This window comes from Lepisma saccharinum, chromosome 20 (assembly GCF_977018435.1).
Source record: "Lepisma saccharinum chromosome 20, izLepSacc3.1, whole genome shotgun sequence".
In the NCBI taxonomy this organism is placed as follows: Eukaryota; Metazoa; Arthropoda; class Insecta; order Zygentoma; family Lepismatidae; genus Lepisma; species Lepisma saccharinum.
In genome coordinates this window covers 9993165-10009842 of record NC_139248.1, presented here as the reverse complement: position 1 = coordinate 10009842, position 16678 = coordinate 9993165, and the positions used below count along the sequence as shown (strand labels likewise).

Sequence of the window (16678 nt, the reverse complement as noted above, 5' to 3'; positions counted from 1 at the left end):
ACCTTCAGGTTTAAGAAGGCTAGAGAGTTAGTTAGTCACACTAAATATTTCTTTCGCGAATGAACAAATGAATTAATTTAGCGCATATGGTCATTTTGCACCCTTCAAATTATAGGAGGACAATCCCCTTATCTAAAATCCCTACCTGAAAGTTAAGGGTATAAACTTAAGAAAGTTTAAAAGTGCAAGGTTATAAAGGGACCTGCACCGGATATATCCACAACACATTAAAACTTTTCTCAGAGACAATGTAAAAGGCCTGTGCTTCTCAAAAAACACTGTCATCATCTGCCAACATGGATAACAAAGAGTTGGGATGATAAAAAAATTGAGGATTAAAATCTGCATATTCAATAAGGATGTGCTGAACATTTAAAACGTTACATACAGGGTACAGCAAGGTATCTCAGCTGTAGTGAAAATTGATGATAGACTGAGCATCCTGTACTAAAACATAGGATTCTAGAGAATAGTTTTTTCTTCATTCATCAAACATGTTGCAACACAACTATATGATCAATCTCGGAAACACAAATGAATTAGTTTCCTGATGATAAGAGACCCCTAGGAAGGCCAAGACAAATATGGAGGGATAATGTTGAGATGGACCTACAGGAAATTGATAAGGATGGAAAAGTTTGAATTGACCTTGCCCAGGATAGGGACAGATGGAAGGCTTGTGTTGCTGCAGCCATGAACCTTCGGGTTTAAGAAGGCTAGAGATTGATTGATTTATTTAGTTATGTTACTTCGCTTTTCTGCCACTTTTGGCTAATTTGCGAAGATGGTGATGATGTGATTAAATTGATGAATGGACATTCACAAACATCCATGCCTAGGCTGGGACCCCTGGCATCGTACCACGATGTAATAACCGCTCCACCAGGGAGGCCAGCAAGAAGGCTAGAGAGTTAGTAAATAAATAAATTAGTTTGGCACTGTGTGATACAATTCCTAACATATAAATATATTAATGTACTGGAAAGAAGTACTGACTTGTCACCTAAACTGTTTTTTATGATGTTGCCACAGAAATTAATAGAAAAACAAAAAACAAATTAGGTCTGTGGATAAGAATATTTTTTCAGTAAATTAATTTGCTACTGTGTCTTTCCCAAAACATGAATATAAATCTATACTAGAAATTGTGTCAACACTGTACTCAAATAATATAGTATCTCTCTGTAATTCTCCATAATGACAATTGTGATCCTGTCACCCTACCCCCGAATCTTTTTCTGAGTAGAATCAGTTTTGAAAGGAAGAGGACTCGAAATATGCCATGGAAATTCCAGCCTGAGACTACAATAAATGGAGAGTTCTTCGTAAAACCTTCTTCACCCAACGGTAGAAGACAATTGCTTAAGTAAGTCTTGAATTATTAAATGATGTACGAAGATTTGTACAAAAATATTTTTCTCCTATTCTGAACAATGTTAAATTGCTAAAAATGTTGGTATCTGCATTGGTAAGGAATTAGAATATTGCTACAGATTCGAATAAGTTGGCATAGCCATAATATTTTGATTTATGCCCATGGCCCTTGAGTCAAAATTGTGAAGGAATGGCCAGAAACTCTTGCAGATATTTGGGTAAGTATGTCATGCTTCCTGGTGCAGCATGTAAATACAAGGGCTTCCTATACATCCTACGCAATGTAACTTTTCAAAAGGAGGTACACTTTTGAACTTGATGTCCTTCTTGACCCACCATTGCTTATCTTTCATTTATTTTTTTAAAAAAGAAACTTAATTGGAAGGACATATACTTTCCAATTTCCTATGCCATAACACACTATCTATGTAACTTCCAAGTGGGACAATACAGCACTCCGGCAGGGCCGGATTAAGGTGGGTGCTGTTGATGCTGCAGCATTAGGCCCATTCATGAAATAGGCGCAGATGAAAACAGACGAGAATTTTCGGAAAGCTGAACAGTTTTCTTTTGCTATGGCTATATTAACCTGAAAATAAATCTTACAATGAAATTTGGAGCCCCAATTTCGGATGCCTAGAGACAGGTAGTAAATTTTCCACCTTGAAAGTTAGTTGTACAGAAAAAATCGACGGTATGCAGCATCGGGCCCAATTTCGTCTTAATCCACCCCTGCACTCCGGTAACTGAAATGTTGCAGGCTGACGAGGGTCTGGCGACCAGACTCAAGTGTCCTTTAGACTTGTGTGTTGTCCATATACAGTGAGTCACATAATTATTCGGACACAGTAAATTTCTAACGTTTAAGAGCGGGAAGGGAGTGAAATCTGTGTACAGCGTTGAAGTTGATTTTCGTTTAAAAAATGTCATGTTTAGCACAAAATTGGACGATAAAAAGTTAAAAAACTAACATCAGCAACAATATAACGAAGGATGAATCCCTACCGTTGCAAAAATAGTGCCACAAAATTATTTGGACACATAGTATGTTAACGTAAGTATGCGATACAGTGACAATTTCGATTTACGGATTGATTAATGTATGTAGCTATACTCTGTTCATATGTATATTAACCCAGGTTTCCTGTAGGTTTCTATAGCAATTACGATCGCGTTTTGTTTAACAAAGTTGTGATATAAGAACATTTTCTATGTAGAAATGGGGCGAAGAGGAAAGGAAAGTTCATTTGAACAACGTCAGTTAGTGATATGGCACCACGCTAAGGGTAAAACTTACTGTGCAATTGCCTCAATGTTGAAAATGAAAAAAAGTACAGTTGCAGATATTATTAAGCGATTTAAAGATGAAGACAGGATCGAGTACCACGGTCATACAGGGAGACCAAGATTTTATTCCCCCAGAGAAGAGACAGTAATCGTGAGGAAAATTAAAAAAACCCAAAGATGAGTGCTCCAATGGTGTGTGCTGAGGTAGCTGAGGAGTGTGGAAAGCATAGTCATCCTGAAACTATACGAAGAGTGCTCAGAAGGGCAAACTATCATGGCCGTGTAGCCAGGAGAAAGCCATTTGTAAGTAAGCCAAACAGGACAAAAATACTGGTGTTCGCAAAGGAACACTTAGGAAAGGATCAGACATGGTGGAATCGGGTAATTTTCACTGACGAGAGTAAATTCAATATTTGTGAGTCAGATGGGAGGGTAACAGTGTGGCGTAAACCAATCGAGGAACTCCGAGGGAAAAATTTGCAAGCAACAGTGAAGCACGGGGGTGGTCACGTAATGGTTAGGGGCTGCATGTCGGCCCAAGGCGTTGGTAAATTGGCTTTCATCGAACAGACAATGGACAGGTACCGTTACCTTGACATTCTGAAGTCAAATCTAAAGACTAGTGCTGAAATGATGGGCATTCTTTGTAACTTTATGTTTTATCAAGATAATGACCCGAAGCACACTTCCCGCGTAGTACAAGAATGGTTATTGTACAACTGCCCAAAAGTGCTCCATCCTCCACCGCAGTCTCCAGACTTGAACGTCATTGAGCACCTCTGTTGTAAGTTGGAAAAAGAAGTGAGGAAAACACCTATAACCTCGAAGGCAGACCTCAAGGAGAGACTTCAACATGAATGGGCCAACATATCGCCAGTGTACACCAGAAAATTGGTAGAAAATATGCCAAATCGTTTATCCGAGGTGTTAAAAATGAAAGGGATGCCTACCAGATACTGACATTTCTGTTCGTTGCTTTTCAAGCGTGTTTTCCTGTTTCTCCTTCCATGTGTCCGAATAATTTTGTTTAACCCACAAAAAATGTTTGTTTTGTTTAATGAAAATATTTTACTAATATATTATATTAAACATAATTGAAGATAATTAAGGGTGTGCTCATATTGTGTTTTGTTTGTTAAATAAATATTAAACATTTATCATCGTATTATATCACGACTACGTCAGTAAATATTCAGAAATCTTATCTGTCCGAATAATTAGGTGACTCACCGTATGTTTGTGATTGCCCCTTCATCGCCCGACTTTATTCTATCACCATTCTTGCCCACCGTCGCGATTAGCCAAACTGGGATAAATGCGACGTTATAACATGGAAAAGTTATGGTTATAATGCGTTTATAAATAACTCAATCAAATCATGTGATCTCCGAATTTTGGGTCTGCCCACTTCCAGTTTCATTTCGGTTCTAACTTCGCCGGCGTATCAATCAACAATAATAATCCGCTCTAACAATGGAGACAAAAAGCATTCGAGACGAGGCGGCACGAAAGATTAAAGAAAACAATGACTCTACTCGCAGTTGATCAGTCTCAATTCATGTGTAAAAAATACCGGAAAGCTGTTAAAGTATGCGATGTCCTCTTTAGATTTTAAAATGTTTCAAACAAGTTTCTCAGGACATTCTCAAATTAGTGTTCGAGGTGGGGGAAACGCGGGGAGAATGCTAGCCCAAATCACCTCGGCTCGGGCCCAGCAAAAGGGTTTCCCATGTGTCCACGTTGGTTCATGCATGCATCCCTCCTCCTAACCCCAAACTCGACCTAAAAAATAATAATTTCCCCGATACTACTTATCTATCTGTTGTATTCCAGTTCATTCTTTTTCATATTGCTTTTAATTCGACAATGTTGTCGCCCTTTCTAATGTGAGGTTGTCTTGCTAATGCTGACGCTTTTTTTCTCTCTTTCGTAGAACGCGATTGGTAGATAGGTTGCCATGACAACGAGAAGTAGTTTTGCATTCGGCTAACAGATGGCCCGTGTGCAGAGTAGTTGCAGCTGTAAAATGAAATAATATAGTACAAGTTAAATCGTACTTTCTGTGTTTTACTGTTTGACTGAACTGTGATATTTTGTTTTTTCATATGGTCTGAGTTTTTTTTTTCTGAGCACATAAACGCCGATTCCTTGAATAGATTACCAAAAAGTATGACAACATAAGCAATGGAAATGACTGGTCATCTGTAATGAAGGTAACTTTTTAGGTTCGTACAAAACACAATATGTGGATAAAAGTTTGATAATATGATATGATCTTACTGTGTAGACCACGGTAACAGATGCTGGAAATCGTTAATTTTTGGCCGACTTCCATTGCATTAGAGTACTGCATGCAAATAACTTTGTTTAATTTTGTTTTCAAGTAAGCGAAATGGAGTTTGTACAGATAATTTCTATAATGCAGAAATACGTGTTTGTTTTGGAAAATGTAAAAATAGAGAAAGGCGATACATTAAAGAACTTGTATCTTTCAAAAGACTACTTTGTCAGCCAAGACAATTATCACAACCAAAACGACCCAAGTTCTGATTGTTTAATTTCGAAGTAATCATGACACACATACATTTTTAACATGTTTCTATTTATATGTATGGTAACAGTTTGATATAGGCAAAACGCATTTCTTCAATTTTACAGGAGAAAGTACTTACGGATCTGAGTTTCTGTAGACTTTTGAAAGGTCGTGGAAGTGTTTTCTCCCTTCGTTCAATTTATTTGGCCAGTAAAACATGTATTTTTCGACATGAATGTCTGCAATGCACAAAAGCTCTTGCCTCCATTACCTTCGACTATGTGAACCAAATGTTCTGTGCGTTCGATGATGTAACCCCTGGTCAGTGTTTCCAACGATGCCATTGTTTTCCCAGAACATGACAATTTTAACTGTTTACCTAACCTAACCTTACCGTGCATGGTTCTTGGGGCTATTTATCAATGGTTTGTGGGGCTATCCATGCATGGTTCGTGGGGTTTTGGGTAACATTATCGTATGAGGGAAACGGAATCCGGTAAGACTGCAGAATATGGGCTGGTTAGGAGGAGCGCGGTTCATAATTTTTTGGTAACGTTTTGTAGTTAGTAATCGGGAAAAGTAAGTTTTAAAGTGCGGATTTTTTTTTCTTTAAAAAACCAGAAAAACGTGTCCAGGTTGGGCGGTATTGAAATCGTAGCATCGAAGGAAAAGGCATATTCCTGCACAAATCTAGTGAAAGCAAAAAATGCCTGTGTTGTTAGGTAGCTAGGTTTAGTTCACTTAGCCTAAATAATAATTAGTTATTGTATTTATGCTAATGAAACCTAACCTAACAGGCCTAACCTAACCTTGTAGGTATTCCTCGAAGAAATAATGAAAGAAACTGTGCGTAAACAATATGGACACGAATGAATGGAGAAATGCATTGCTTTTAGTAACAGGAAAAACATTTTTCATTGTATTTATGCTATTGGAACCCAACCTAACAGGCCTAACCTAACCTTGTAAGCATTCCTCGTCTGAAATAATGAAAGAAACTGTGCGTCTGTGGGTGGAATCCGGAGCGACAAATCAACTCGAATTCCGCGAAACGAAGGGTCTCACTTATCGCACAACACTTGAGTGCGTAAACAATATGGATGTGAACAAATGGAGAAATGCATTGCTTTTAGTAGCAGGAAAAACATTTTTTACGGGCAATAATATAATAGTAATCGTAAAAGGAACACCAGAAAATGGAAGTAGAAGGTACGTACTTTCAGGGGATATAAATTTCGTTCGTCTATTTAGAGGGAAAAAGCAGCCCATGTTCTGCAGTGAGACCTAGATTTGATCCATTTTAATGTGAATGCGTGTTGTTTTCTGCGAAAATCTCTGTCCGACACACTGTTTCTGCTCCCACCATTTGCTTTCTGCACGAGAGTGCAATGTTCCATGTGTTAAGATGGTGCAACCCCGTAGCCAGTGTTTCAGCCTCGCCGTGTTTTCACTAGAACATGACGTGTCGAGTATTTTTAATTATTTTTTTTTAACTATGCTTGCCTAACCTAACTTAACCTAACCTTACGGAAAATGTTTTTTGGGGCTAACATGAATGGTTTTTGGGGCTAACGTGAATGGTTTTTGGGGCTAACGTCAATGGTTTGCGACATATTAGCATAATTTCAAATCCGGGCATGAAAGTAGATATTTTCCGGTGAACGAGGTTGCAACACTGCATAAATCGACAAAACACTCTCAGAACGCCCCCTAAACCAGTACGCTATCACGGCCATAATGTGTTACAGATTCGAAACAACAAGTAACAGTAAGTACTCGTAAATCTAAGAAATAGACATTGATATGCATTATTTCACTTTAGGAAATGTTCCACATTCGAAAATGACACGTTAGCAATGTAAAGAAGTCCGTAATATATGATTCATAGGTTTTTCCCTCATACGATAATAGTACCGGGTTTTGGAACCTGGAAAAAAATACAAAATATGTAACACGAAAGTAGGAATTTTTCGGTTAAGAAGGTTTGAAACACCACAGATGATAGACAATGCTAATCAAGATTTGCCCGCCATATTGCATGTAATGGAAGCGAAAAAGCAATGAACAATGAATATTCGTAATGTGAAAAATTACGATTATTTCAGTGAAAAAGCAAAATCCCACCTTAAATAATGTTTTGCAATGCATAATAGGTAAGTACGAATGTAAATAATGACAAAATGGACGAGTGAAATGTGTTTTGCCTATATCAAACTGGTACCATATGTATATCTGTTAACACATGCTTCATTGGCATAGTGACTGTTTACTGCATATTTTCTGGAGGATTTTTTTGCTTTTGTATATGTGTATTAGTTTATGAGCACCCATCCATTTACTGCCATCGCCATCAACTTCACACGGGCCTCCCAATGGCGCAGTTGTAGCATCGTCTCCTTGTAATCAAGTGGTCTTGGGTTCGATTCCTGGTGGAGGCACATAGTGGTTCGGATCCCACTTTAAACTGTAGGTCCAGTTCCGATAAGCCTTACTGTGCATAAAGTGGACTTAAAACACCAACTCAATCAAACCATCAACTTCACATGAGTGGGGTGTTAAAGAGTTTTCGGCTTTGAACATACTTTCATTGTTAGGTTAAGTGGATTAGGTTTAGAATTCTTAGAATTAAAATTATATCCCTATAGTGCAGGTGCTTGTGTGGGCCACTTTTGACATCATATTTTCTTGGATAAACAATAAGCTTCTTGCCTTACTGTTAGGGAAATAGTGAACTGTTATCAGGGTAAAAGTAACAACAAGGGTTTGATTTTATTTTTTCTGTTTCTCTCCCTACCTATCCCCCCACCCTCTTCTGTTAAGGAAAGGACTTTGGTTGTTAATATGTTTTTATAGCCAGTAGTTCAATGCTTAGTTTTGCAATAAATTATTTTCACTAACTTATCTTTTTTATGGTTTTAGATTATGATGCATGTAAATGCCACGAAGCTGTAACCAAGTAATCAGGAATGGAAGACTCTAGCCCAGATAAAAGGCCAGTTTCTTCAGTCTCAAGTGATGATCATCCTATGGAATTTGTGAACATTAGAATTAAAACTGAACCTGATGAGGAACCTACAATTGAAAATGAAGCATCTTATTTTAAGAATGAAGAAACACTTATCAGTCCCAGTGAGTGTATAATACCAGATAAACATCAAATAAATATTACACACGTACCCATTGAAACTGAATGCTTAGTGCCCATTGTCAATGTAAAGTGTGAGCCGAATGAATGCTTAGACCTTAGTTTGAAAAGAAATCCAGCAGACACACAACAGGTATCATGTGATCTTGAAGATAAATCTCAACATGTAATTGAAGGAATAGCAAACAGTGATAATACTTTACATTTAGATGATGAGGCCAGCTGTCAAAGTGATGAAGACAGGGAAGAGCCGTTGGTTGAGTGCAATGTAGATGATATCAAGTCAAATGTGGAATGTAAACTTGAAGATGATACGGATACTTCATATGTAAGGTTAGTACCATGATACTAGTTATGTAAATTGCTGGAGCACTGTTACTATACCGGAACCGTCCCCAATTTCGCATACGCAATAATTTAGGCCTCGTAATCACGAATCTGCAGTTAAAATTTGGCGCGGTACTACTTTACTATACCGGAGACACATATCAATGATTTATTTCGCAATTTTTTACATTGATAACGTACTATTCTGCGTTGCAGAACATTTCTTTAAGTGAAATAATGAATTTCTAACGAAAATAATGTCTATTTCTTACATATGATAGCCCCACGAACCAACACGGGGACGAGGTGTGCCTACTAGGTTAGGTTAGGTTCCATTAGCACTTCTTTCGTTCAATTTAGCATATACGGACAGCATCGGAATTACAAATTCCACGGCATGTTGCACACCCGGCAACAACTTCACGACGCATCTTCGACACATCATGTTGTAGCAGCAGCAATAGTGCGTCGGAAATAGATTTTCGTAGAAAACCACATGCATTCGCATTAAAATGGATCAAAACTACATTCCCGAACATCAACAACGCTACAGAAAATGATTTGCATAAGTACTTTCTCCTGTAAATTTGAAGAAATCCGTCTCCGGTATAGAGCGCCGGTATGGCGCTCACGTGTAGAACTTGCAAAATAAGCGGGTCTGTGATTGCAACAGACACCCTCGATTTCTCAAGAAAACCAATGTTTATCGCAAAATTTTGTGTTTTGAATACTTAAAGAACAAAATATATATTCCTGATATTACTATGACCCCAAATTTTAACTAGGTTAGCCTAACCTAACCGTGCCTGGTTCGTGGGGCTATCCATGCATCGTTTCGAGGGGTGTAAGGCTAATTGCAACCATGGACTGTCAAAAAATGTCAGTTTCATAGCACTTGAGTGACAAAGCATAACGAATTGCGAACATCACTTGTTCATATCAGAAAACATGGTTTCCATTGCGTATCGAGGATCATCGTGGTAAATGACAAGGTTATTTTACAATTTCTACACTTGAGCACCAAATCTTAACTGCAGATACATCATCAGGACTCCATAATTAGTGAGTATTCGAATTATTAACAAAATTATGGCATTTTCTGGTATTGGAAAATCAAACCAAAGTTACTAGAATCTGTTGCCTGTATGCTTCAAAGACAAATGAAGTCAAAATTTGCTACATTTAAGGCATCACACACACAACTCTCTTTTGTTAATGCTTTTCATGCATTCAGCCTATGCCATCATATTCAAGTTTTTCCATTTGTTATCAGACACCCGAAAGTATTTCATAATTGTATGAAATCTGTTCATTGTGAATATTTAAATCCAATCTCATGACTAGAACCTTAAATTTAGTGATGCTGGAATGTCCCTTGGACTTTTATCCCTTGTACTACTATTCAAACACATTTGACGAGAGTACCTCTTCTCTCATCTTGAAGAAATGCCTGTTTTCTGGTTTTGGGGATCAAACCTACAATGGACCCATAATTTCTTCAAAATCCATTGGAACCAATTATTTCACAGGGATTTAGAGGACAAGATTGTTGGTGGTGGTGGGAAGATTCCCCACCCCCTTTGGAATTCTATTCTACGTTTTGCTGAGCAGAGGAAACCCTGTTTGCTTGATTGATTGTTTTCTACACTGGCATGACTTTGAGACAGAACTCGGATGGCTGCTTTGTTTTGTTGTACCATTAAATTCTATGCTATTCATTCCATGCTTGGACCCTGTGCTATCATCAGCAGAGATTTTTGTTGTGGTATAAGTGGCATGTCCAAGATTTTCGAAAAGGGGGAGGGGGTTACGTATACTTATTTTAGTAGTCGCCCCTCATCTTGCCATTTTTCCTGCCTTTGATTTTTTTTTTAATACTGGGCCAAAGGGAGGGGCTAATGGCCATGACCATCCCCCCCCCCTCCCTTGCGCATACCACTGTGTGAAACAACTCTCATGTAAGCTTTTGGGTGAGATAAAACTCTTTTGTGGTGAACTATTTCAACCCTTGCTCCAGATCTAAATACAGAAATACAAGATAAATCTAAGTTAAGGAAATACTTAATAAATACCAGAAAATTATATGCAAAAAGAGATCTTTCTGACATCTAAATACATATCATGTATGACTTGTGTGAGTGTTAGTATTTTTTTGGAAGGAGGGAGATCAGCACAGAGTTATTTCTAATGACCGTGCACATAAGCTGCAAAATTATAATGTTAACTGACACAGCGAGATAGTCCCTTATTATACTTTGTGCTAACTGTGGTATAGAATTGCTTTCATGTTTTTATATCCTAATAGCAGACTGATAAATTTATTTGATTTCAGGTCTGATAAGGAGGAGGCAACAACTTCAAATTCCGATATAATGGAAGGTTGCACCGAGGAAGACGTATTGGATTGCTACAAATTTCTGAAACTTGAGATCTTAAATGGCGAGAAAAGGGACAGAAAAAAGAAATGTCAGAAAGAACTCGATAAGTATTTTCCCGAGAAGGGTCCTTTTGAAGGACAAACCAGAGTTAATCCTGAGGACAAGCCATTTTCCTGCGGATTTTGCGGCAAGTGTTTTTCTGACGAGAGTGTTCTTTGCAAGCACAGGAGAACGCATTGTGGTGGGAAGCCAATGACTTGCACATATTGTTCAAAGGGGTTTACGCAAGTCGGGCATTTGGTTTCGCATGAACGAGTGCATACAGGCGAGCGGCCTTTTCCATGTCACTTGTGCGACAGGTCCTTCTCACATAAATGCACTTTGAATATGCACATCATGACGCATAACGGAGAAAGGTTGTATTCGTGTGAGTATTGTGAAAAATCTTTTTCAAGGAAAAGTTATCTTGCGAGGCACGTAAAGGACCACATGGGGGAAAAACTGATATTGAAGTGTCAGTATTGTAACAAAGTGTTTAATCACCCATGGAGTTTACGGAAGCATCTTAGGACCCACACGAACGAGAAGCCTTATGTTTGTTCCTACTGTTCGAAAGCATTTTATACAAGCAGTGATCTCAAGACGCATGTGAGGATACATACTGGCGAAAAACCTTACTCGTGTGAATTCTGCGGTAGATCGTTTTCGCAAAACAGTTCGCTGAAAAATCACGTTAGGACACACACCGGAGACAAGCCGTTTGCTTGCCACTTGTGCGAAAAGTCATTTTCGAAAAGCCAGAATCTAAAAGGACATCTGAGCACCCACACTGGTGAGAAGCCTTATTCGTGCCACATATGCAACAAGCTGTTTTCAAAGAGTCAGAATCTGAAGCGACACATAGTTACGCATACTGGAGAGAGGCCTTATTCATGCGAGGTGTGCAACAGAGCTTTCACAGATACTCAGACTCTTAAGAAGCATGCTAGTACTCATTCAAGCGATAAGCCTTTCATGTGCCACATATGCAGCAAATCATTTTCAAGAAGTGATTCGCTTTCAAATCACATACGGAAGCATTCCTCAGATTAATATTTCCCAAACCTTCCTACATTCATTAACACTGCAGTGGTTGTGCAGATCACAATAGTGATCCACTCGTTTATATTTACTTGCTACTGACGTTTGGCAGCACTGTTGGCCTTTACCCCGAGTATACCTTCCTGGACCAGTTCGGGAACTCTGTTTGTTCAACTTTTATTTGAAAAAGATCCATTGTTGACTTGTTATAGAGCTCACATTTCAGTGGAGCACAATAGTGATCATTGATGGGAGCATTTTTAGGGTTTTGCTAAAGTCCTTTCCATATTTAAATTCACTATAATTTTGTAACAAACAGATATTTCAGTGAAGTAAAGTTTGTACTGCATAGCCGTCTTTAAAGTTTTACCTGGCAGCACTGCGTGTCTGCCATCCTCATTGCCACACCTCGAATCGGGCACCATCCATATTGATGCATTCCTGCAATCTAGTCCTGAATCCCAAATGCCCGCGATGACTGCAGACATCTTTGCTTTGAGGTCATCCAGATCTCTTGGCTTTTCCACGTACACTTCCATCTTGACATATCCCCACAGCCAAAAGGCACACGGAGGCAGGCTGGCGACCTTGCGGGCCATGATGTGGGCCCATGGCAGTCAATTAAACTGCCTTCTGAATCGACGTCATCTTGGAATCACCTTTTCGCTTGCAGTCAACATGCAATGTTGCCAGGTAAAATTTCAAAAAACTGCTGTGCAGTACAAACTTTATTTTACTGGAATATATCTGTCCGTTACAAAATTATAGTGAATTTAAATGTGGGATGGACATGAAGAGGCTGTGTCCAGCCCACAAGAAACTGTTTGTGGATCTTGTGTGGAAAAAGAATAAGAAAAGTAAGATTCTAAGTATTTCTGTTTGGTTTCATTACATTCAAATGTAATTCACTAGATTTAGTATTTCCTCCATCCTGTAATGTCTTGTTATTTTTTGTTAAGTGATCCAGAATACTTTAAAAAGGATATTTTCGCTACAAAAAAGAAAGAAAAGAAAAGATAAATTTCGACACACAATGGGTAAAAACTATAGTGAATCATGTGACCAATGACTAGTATTTTTTTCACACAACCACTGCAGTGTTAATGCAAGTGTTCTTACTTTGATTGATTCCATGTGTCAACTCAACATTGTGCTGATAAAAGTATAACAGATTCCATTCTACAGTATTCCTACCACCTCATTCTCTTTCCTAATGGTACCAGTAATTGCTGTTAATTAAACCAATATAAGATTCTCATGGAGTTGACTTGTGGCTAGGTATAATGCAATGAAAAGTGACCAGATAAGTCTAGTGTTTCAAATTTTTGTATATATTTTTAAATTACTTTCTAAGTAGACAAAATATCACTTTCATAGAAAAGGAGCATGTACAAAGTCACGACATGTACCTTCTTTTTGTTGTCCTAATTTTTATTTTATCGATCTTCCATTTTGAAGGTTGTGAAAGTTGCCAGATGTGGTAAAAGGCTAAAACATAGTTGAAAATTACTTAAAATAGGCTACAAGCAGGAAATCGATTTATATGTACTAAAAAGTCTGATAAGTAAATATATATTTAAACATTTTAATCAAAATATGGAATTAAATGTGGGAATTCAATTGATTTATTTTACTTTGCTTTTCTACCATTTTTAGCTAATTGGGAAGATGAGGATGAATGATGAAATAAATTAAAGGAACCTATGCCAGGATTCGAACCTGGGACCCCTGGAATTGTAGCATGCTCTGCTAACCATTCCACTACAGAGATGTGTGACTTTCCATTGTGAAAAATAGCTTCTAAGCAAACAGCTCATTTGGCTAAGTAAAATGCATTAGGCTTACATGACATTAATTGTAATTAATTAATTGTAATGTAAAATTCAAATACAAAAAGTCCGTCATTTTTTTGTTGTCAAAACAACGGATTATCAAACTTTTGTTTATGTGCTAAAACATTAACCTCGTTCTGTTGTCCATAAAGGCAGATTTATATTGACTGAAACTGCATTCAGCATCCCATGGTATTCTGGAGTATATTTAAAATATGCAGTGGATTTTACCATGAAAGCTTGAGTTTGCATATTGTTGACAAGTATGCATTGTCCATTGTCAAGATTTAAAATAAACAGAATACAGTCACGGACACTTCTGGGTTGTAACAACTCTATTTACTTTAAATGTACAAACAAACAGATTAATGGAAAATCTTTGGTATTTAACAGCAGAAGGGAAATTGTAGTAATAGCATGAATATACAACCTTGGTCAGAAAAGTTCCAGGACTGAGCTCGTAAAAAATAATTGATTCAACTTACAGACTAATGGTCGTAGGTCTTGTCAAAATATTCCCCTCGGCTACCTATGCACAGCTGCCACCGTTTCTGTAGGTCATGGAAGCAAGCAGAGAAAGCTTCATCCGGGATGCTTCTCAACACATCTGTCGCAAAACTGTTTGGATTGATACAATATCTTCATGACATTTCCCTTTCAGCGGCTATTCCACATGGGGGAAACAAAAAAAAATCAGTTTGGGTGAATATGCGGGATGTGGTAGAGCAGGAATACGATGCTTGGCCAGATTTTCCTGGACTGATAAAGCAATATGGGGCCTTGCATTGTCGTGCAATAAGAACCACTGCCAAGATGCCGACAAATCAGGGTGGCACCACCAAATTGCTTGGCAAAAACGTTTCATCTCGTCAATATAAAAGTTTTGATTTATCGTTTATTCTTCAGGCAGATATTCATGGTGCATCAAACCTTTAGCATAAACAAATGTGATCAACATTGTCTTTGGATCGTCTTTCACTGAATTTCTGCCCTCCCAAAACCATTTGTGCCAATCAAAGGCACGGCTTCTCGATACTTGCTGTATCATATTCCATTTTTCACTAGAGGTTTTCCTAGCTTAACAGAGAACTTAATGTTAACTCTCTGCTCAGAATCCACGTCTATCACGTCACTCGAGTAACTTCCAACTAAATGTGCCAACAAGCCGAACAGTGGGTTGCAAAGCACAGGCCTGCCACCTAGTGAGTTTACATGGAAACACTTCCAAGGCCATGTTTATTCAGAACACATGTCAGGTAACTGAATAACACCCATTTCTTGTATTTGAATATCATAGGTAAAGAATAAAAAAAATCAGTCCTGGAACTTTTCTGACAAAGGTTTTATAATATGTGAATGTTTGAAAATATGGAAATTATGTGTAATATATGTGCTAAAAGTAAAAGTGGCAGTTTTCAAGCTTACTTACAATGATTCACAAATATAATACAAAATATTATCAATTTTAGCATCACAATGAAGATTTGTATTTACATATAAATCCGTACAATGATTGCAAGGGATATAAAGACCTGTTCTTTGGCACAAAATGACTGCCTGTTCCACCAGTGTGATCCTGGGTGTCTTGGATATATTTATGTTATCGCTGTTTACAGTAATTAAAATGTTATGATTTTTCTATTCTGTACAGCATCTTATTTATTTTGCAATAATATATGTGCATTATGTTCAATTCCTCTGAAGTTTTTTCTAATTTTGTAATGTACGGTTACAAATATCCACTAGTAACTTTAACTATCAGCTGTTCTCATAGGACGGTGGTTGTGTTTCAACACTCTTTTTGATATTACATGTTTATTTTGCTTGCAAACAAGATTAAGCATTCAATTTTATTGTTTTGATAATGTCATGTGAGACATGACTAATATTAAAATATCATCAAATGATTTATAATTAAGATTTTTAAAGTAACTGAACTAAGCAATATAAAAATGAACAAAATATGGTAGCAATGTCTATCCCAGTAACACCAACTTTCAGATTATCAACGCAGAATATTAGGATTAATAATCTTTATCTAACTGACCAGAAGATTCAGCAGTGGCGTGGCGTGACTTTTTCAAAAGTGTTACCGGTCATCAGAAGTTATCATCTCCACCCTACCCCCCTAAAAAAACATGCCTTTGATCTGGATTTTTGTTCATTTCGTTTTTTTTTGTTTTTTTTAAAATCCGCTCAGTGATTTATTTAGCCACAATCACTTCTAGAAAGAACTACCACTCATGAGAGAGTTACCGCGAAAATCCAGTGAATATTGGTCGAGCCTTGTCAACCATCTCTGTTTAAGGGGAAGAAGAACCTCACATTCGGGTCAGTTTGACATTTCTGTGGTGAGCAGATGACAGAATTCCCTCCTCCAGCGGTGGAAGGGAAGTCCAGATGTACGTTCTACTGTTGCCAACTTAGTTTTTTGGAGCAAGGTTTGTCCAAATCACGAATCGCATCAAGTACTTATATTTTCGTCTATTACGTAAACGGTTTCAGTTGTAGTTAAATCCAGCTTTGGCTTTGCAGTCTAGCTCTTGTTGCTTTAGGGACAGTATCCCCATTTTAGGCGGGATTTAGCTCTTTTCTGGAAATCCAATGTGACAACACTTGCTGATCCTGTAGGCCGCAGTGGCAACAGGACCCTAAATAGGCATATGAATAACCCCCTAGCACACTTGCCTCCTGAAGTCTTTCCCTTCCGTTCCCTTGCATT

The 16678-nt window shown here is 37.9% G+C and overlaps 1 protein-coding gene across 2 annotated transcripts; it reads left to right on the top strand.

The window, feature by feature from the left end:
- The first annotated feature begins 4661 nt into the window (after positions 1-4661).
- LOC146003716 (uncharacterized) lies at positions 4662-15621 on the top strand. 2 transcript variants are annotated; one of them, XM_083142104.1, is made up of 3 exons: positions 4662-4874; positions 8114-8672; positions 10999-15621. In XM_083142104.1, the coding sequence occupies exons 2-3, from the start codon at positions 8161-8163 to the stop codon at positions 12134-12136; spliced, it is 1650 nt and encodes a 549-aa protein (XP_082998230.1). In that variant the 5' UTR covers positions 4662-4874; positions 8114-8160; the 3' UTR covers positions 12137-15621. The 2 variants fall into 2 exon arrangements, with proteins under 2 accessions (XP_082998230.1, XP_082998231.1); XM_083142105.1 differs by having other exon boundaries at positions 4662-4886.
- Positions 15622-16678: the final 1057 nt, after the last annotated feature.

Coding starts and splice junctions, on each gene's coding strand:
- LOC146003716 (XM_083142104.1), top strand. CDS start 8,161: ATGGAAGACTCTAGCCCAGATAAAAGGCCAGTTTCTTCAGTCTCAAGT. Junction 8,673..10,998: donor ACGGATACTTCATATGTAAG/GTTAGTACCATG, acceptor ATTTGATTTCAG/GTCTGATAAGGAGGAGGCAA.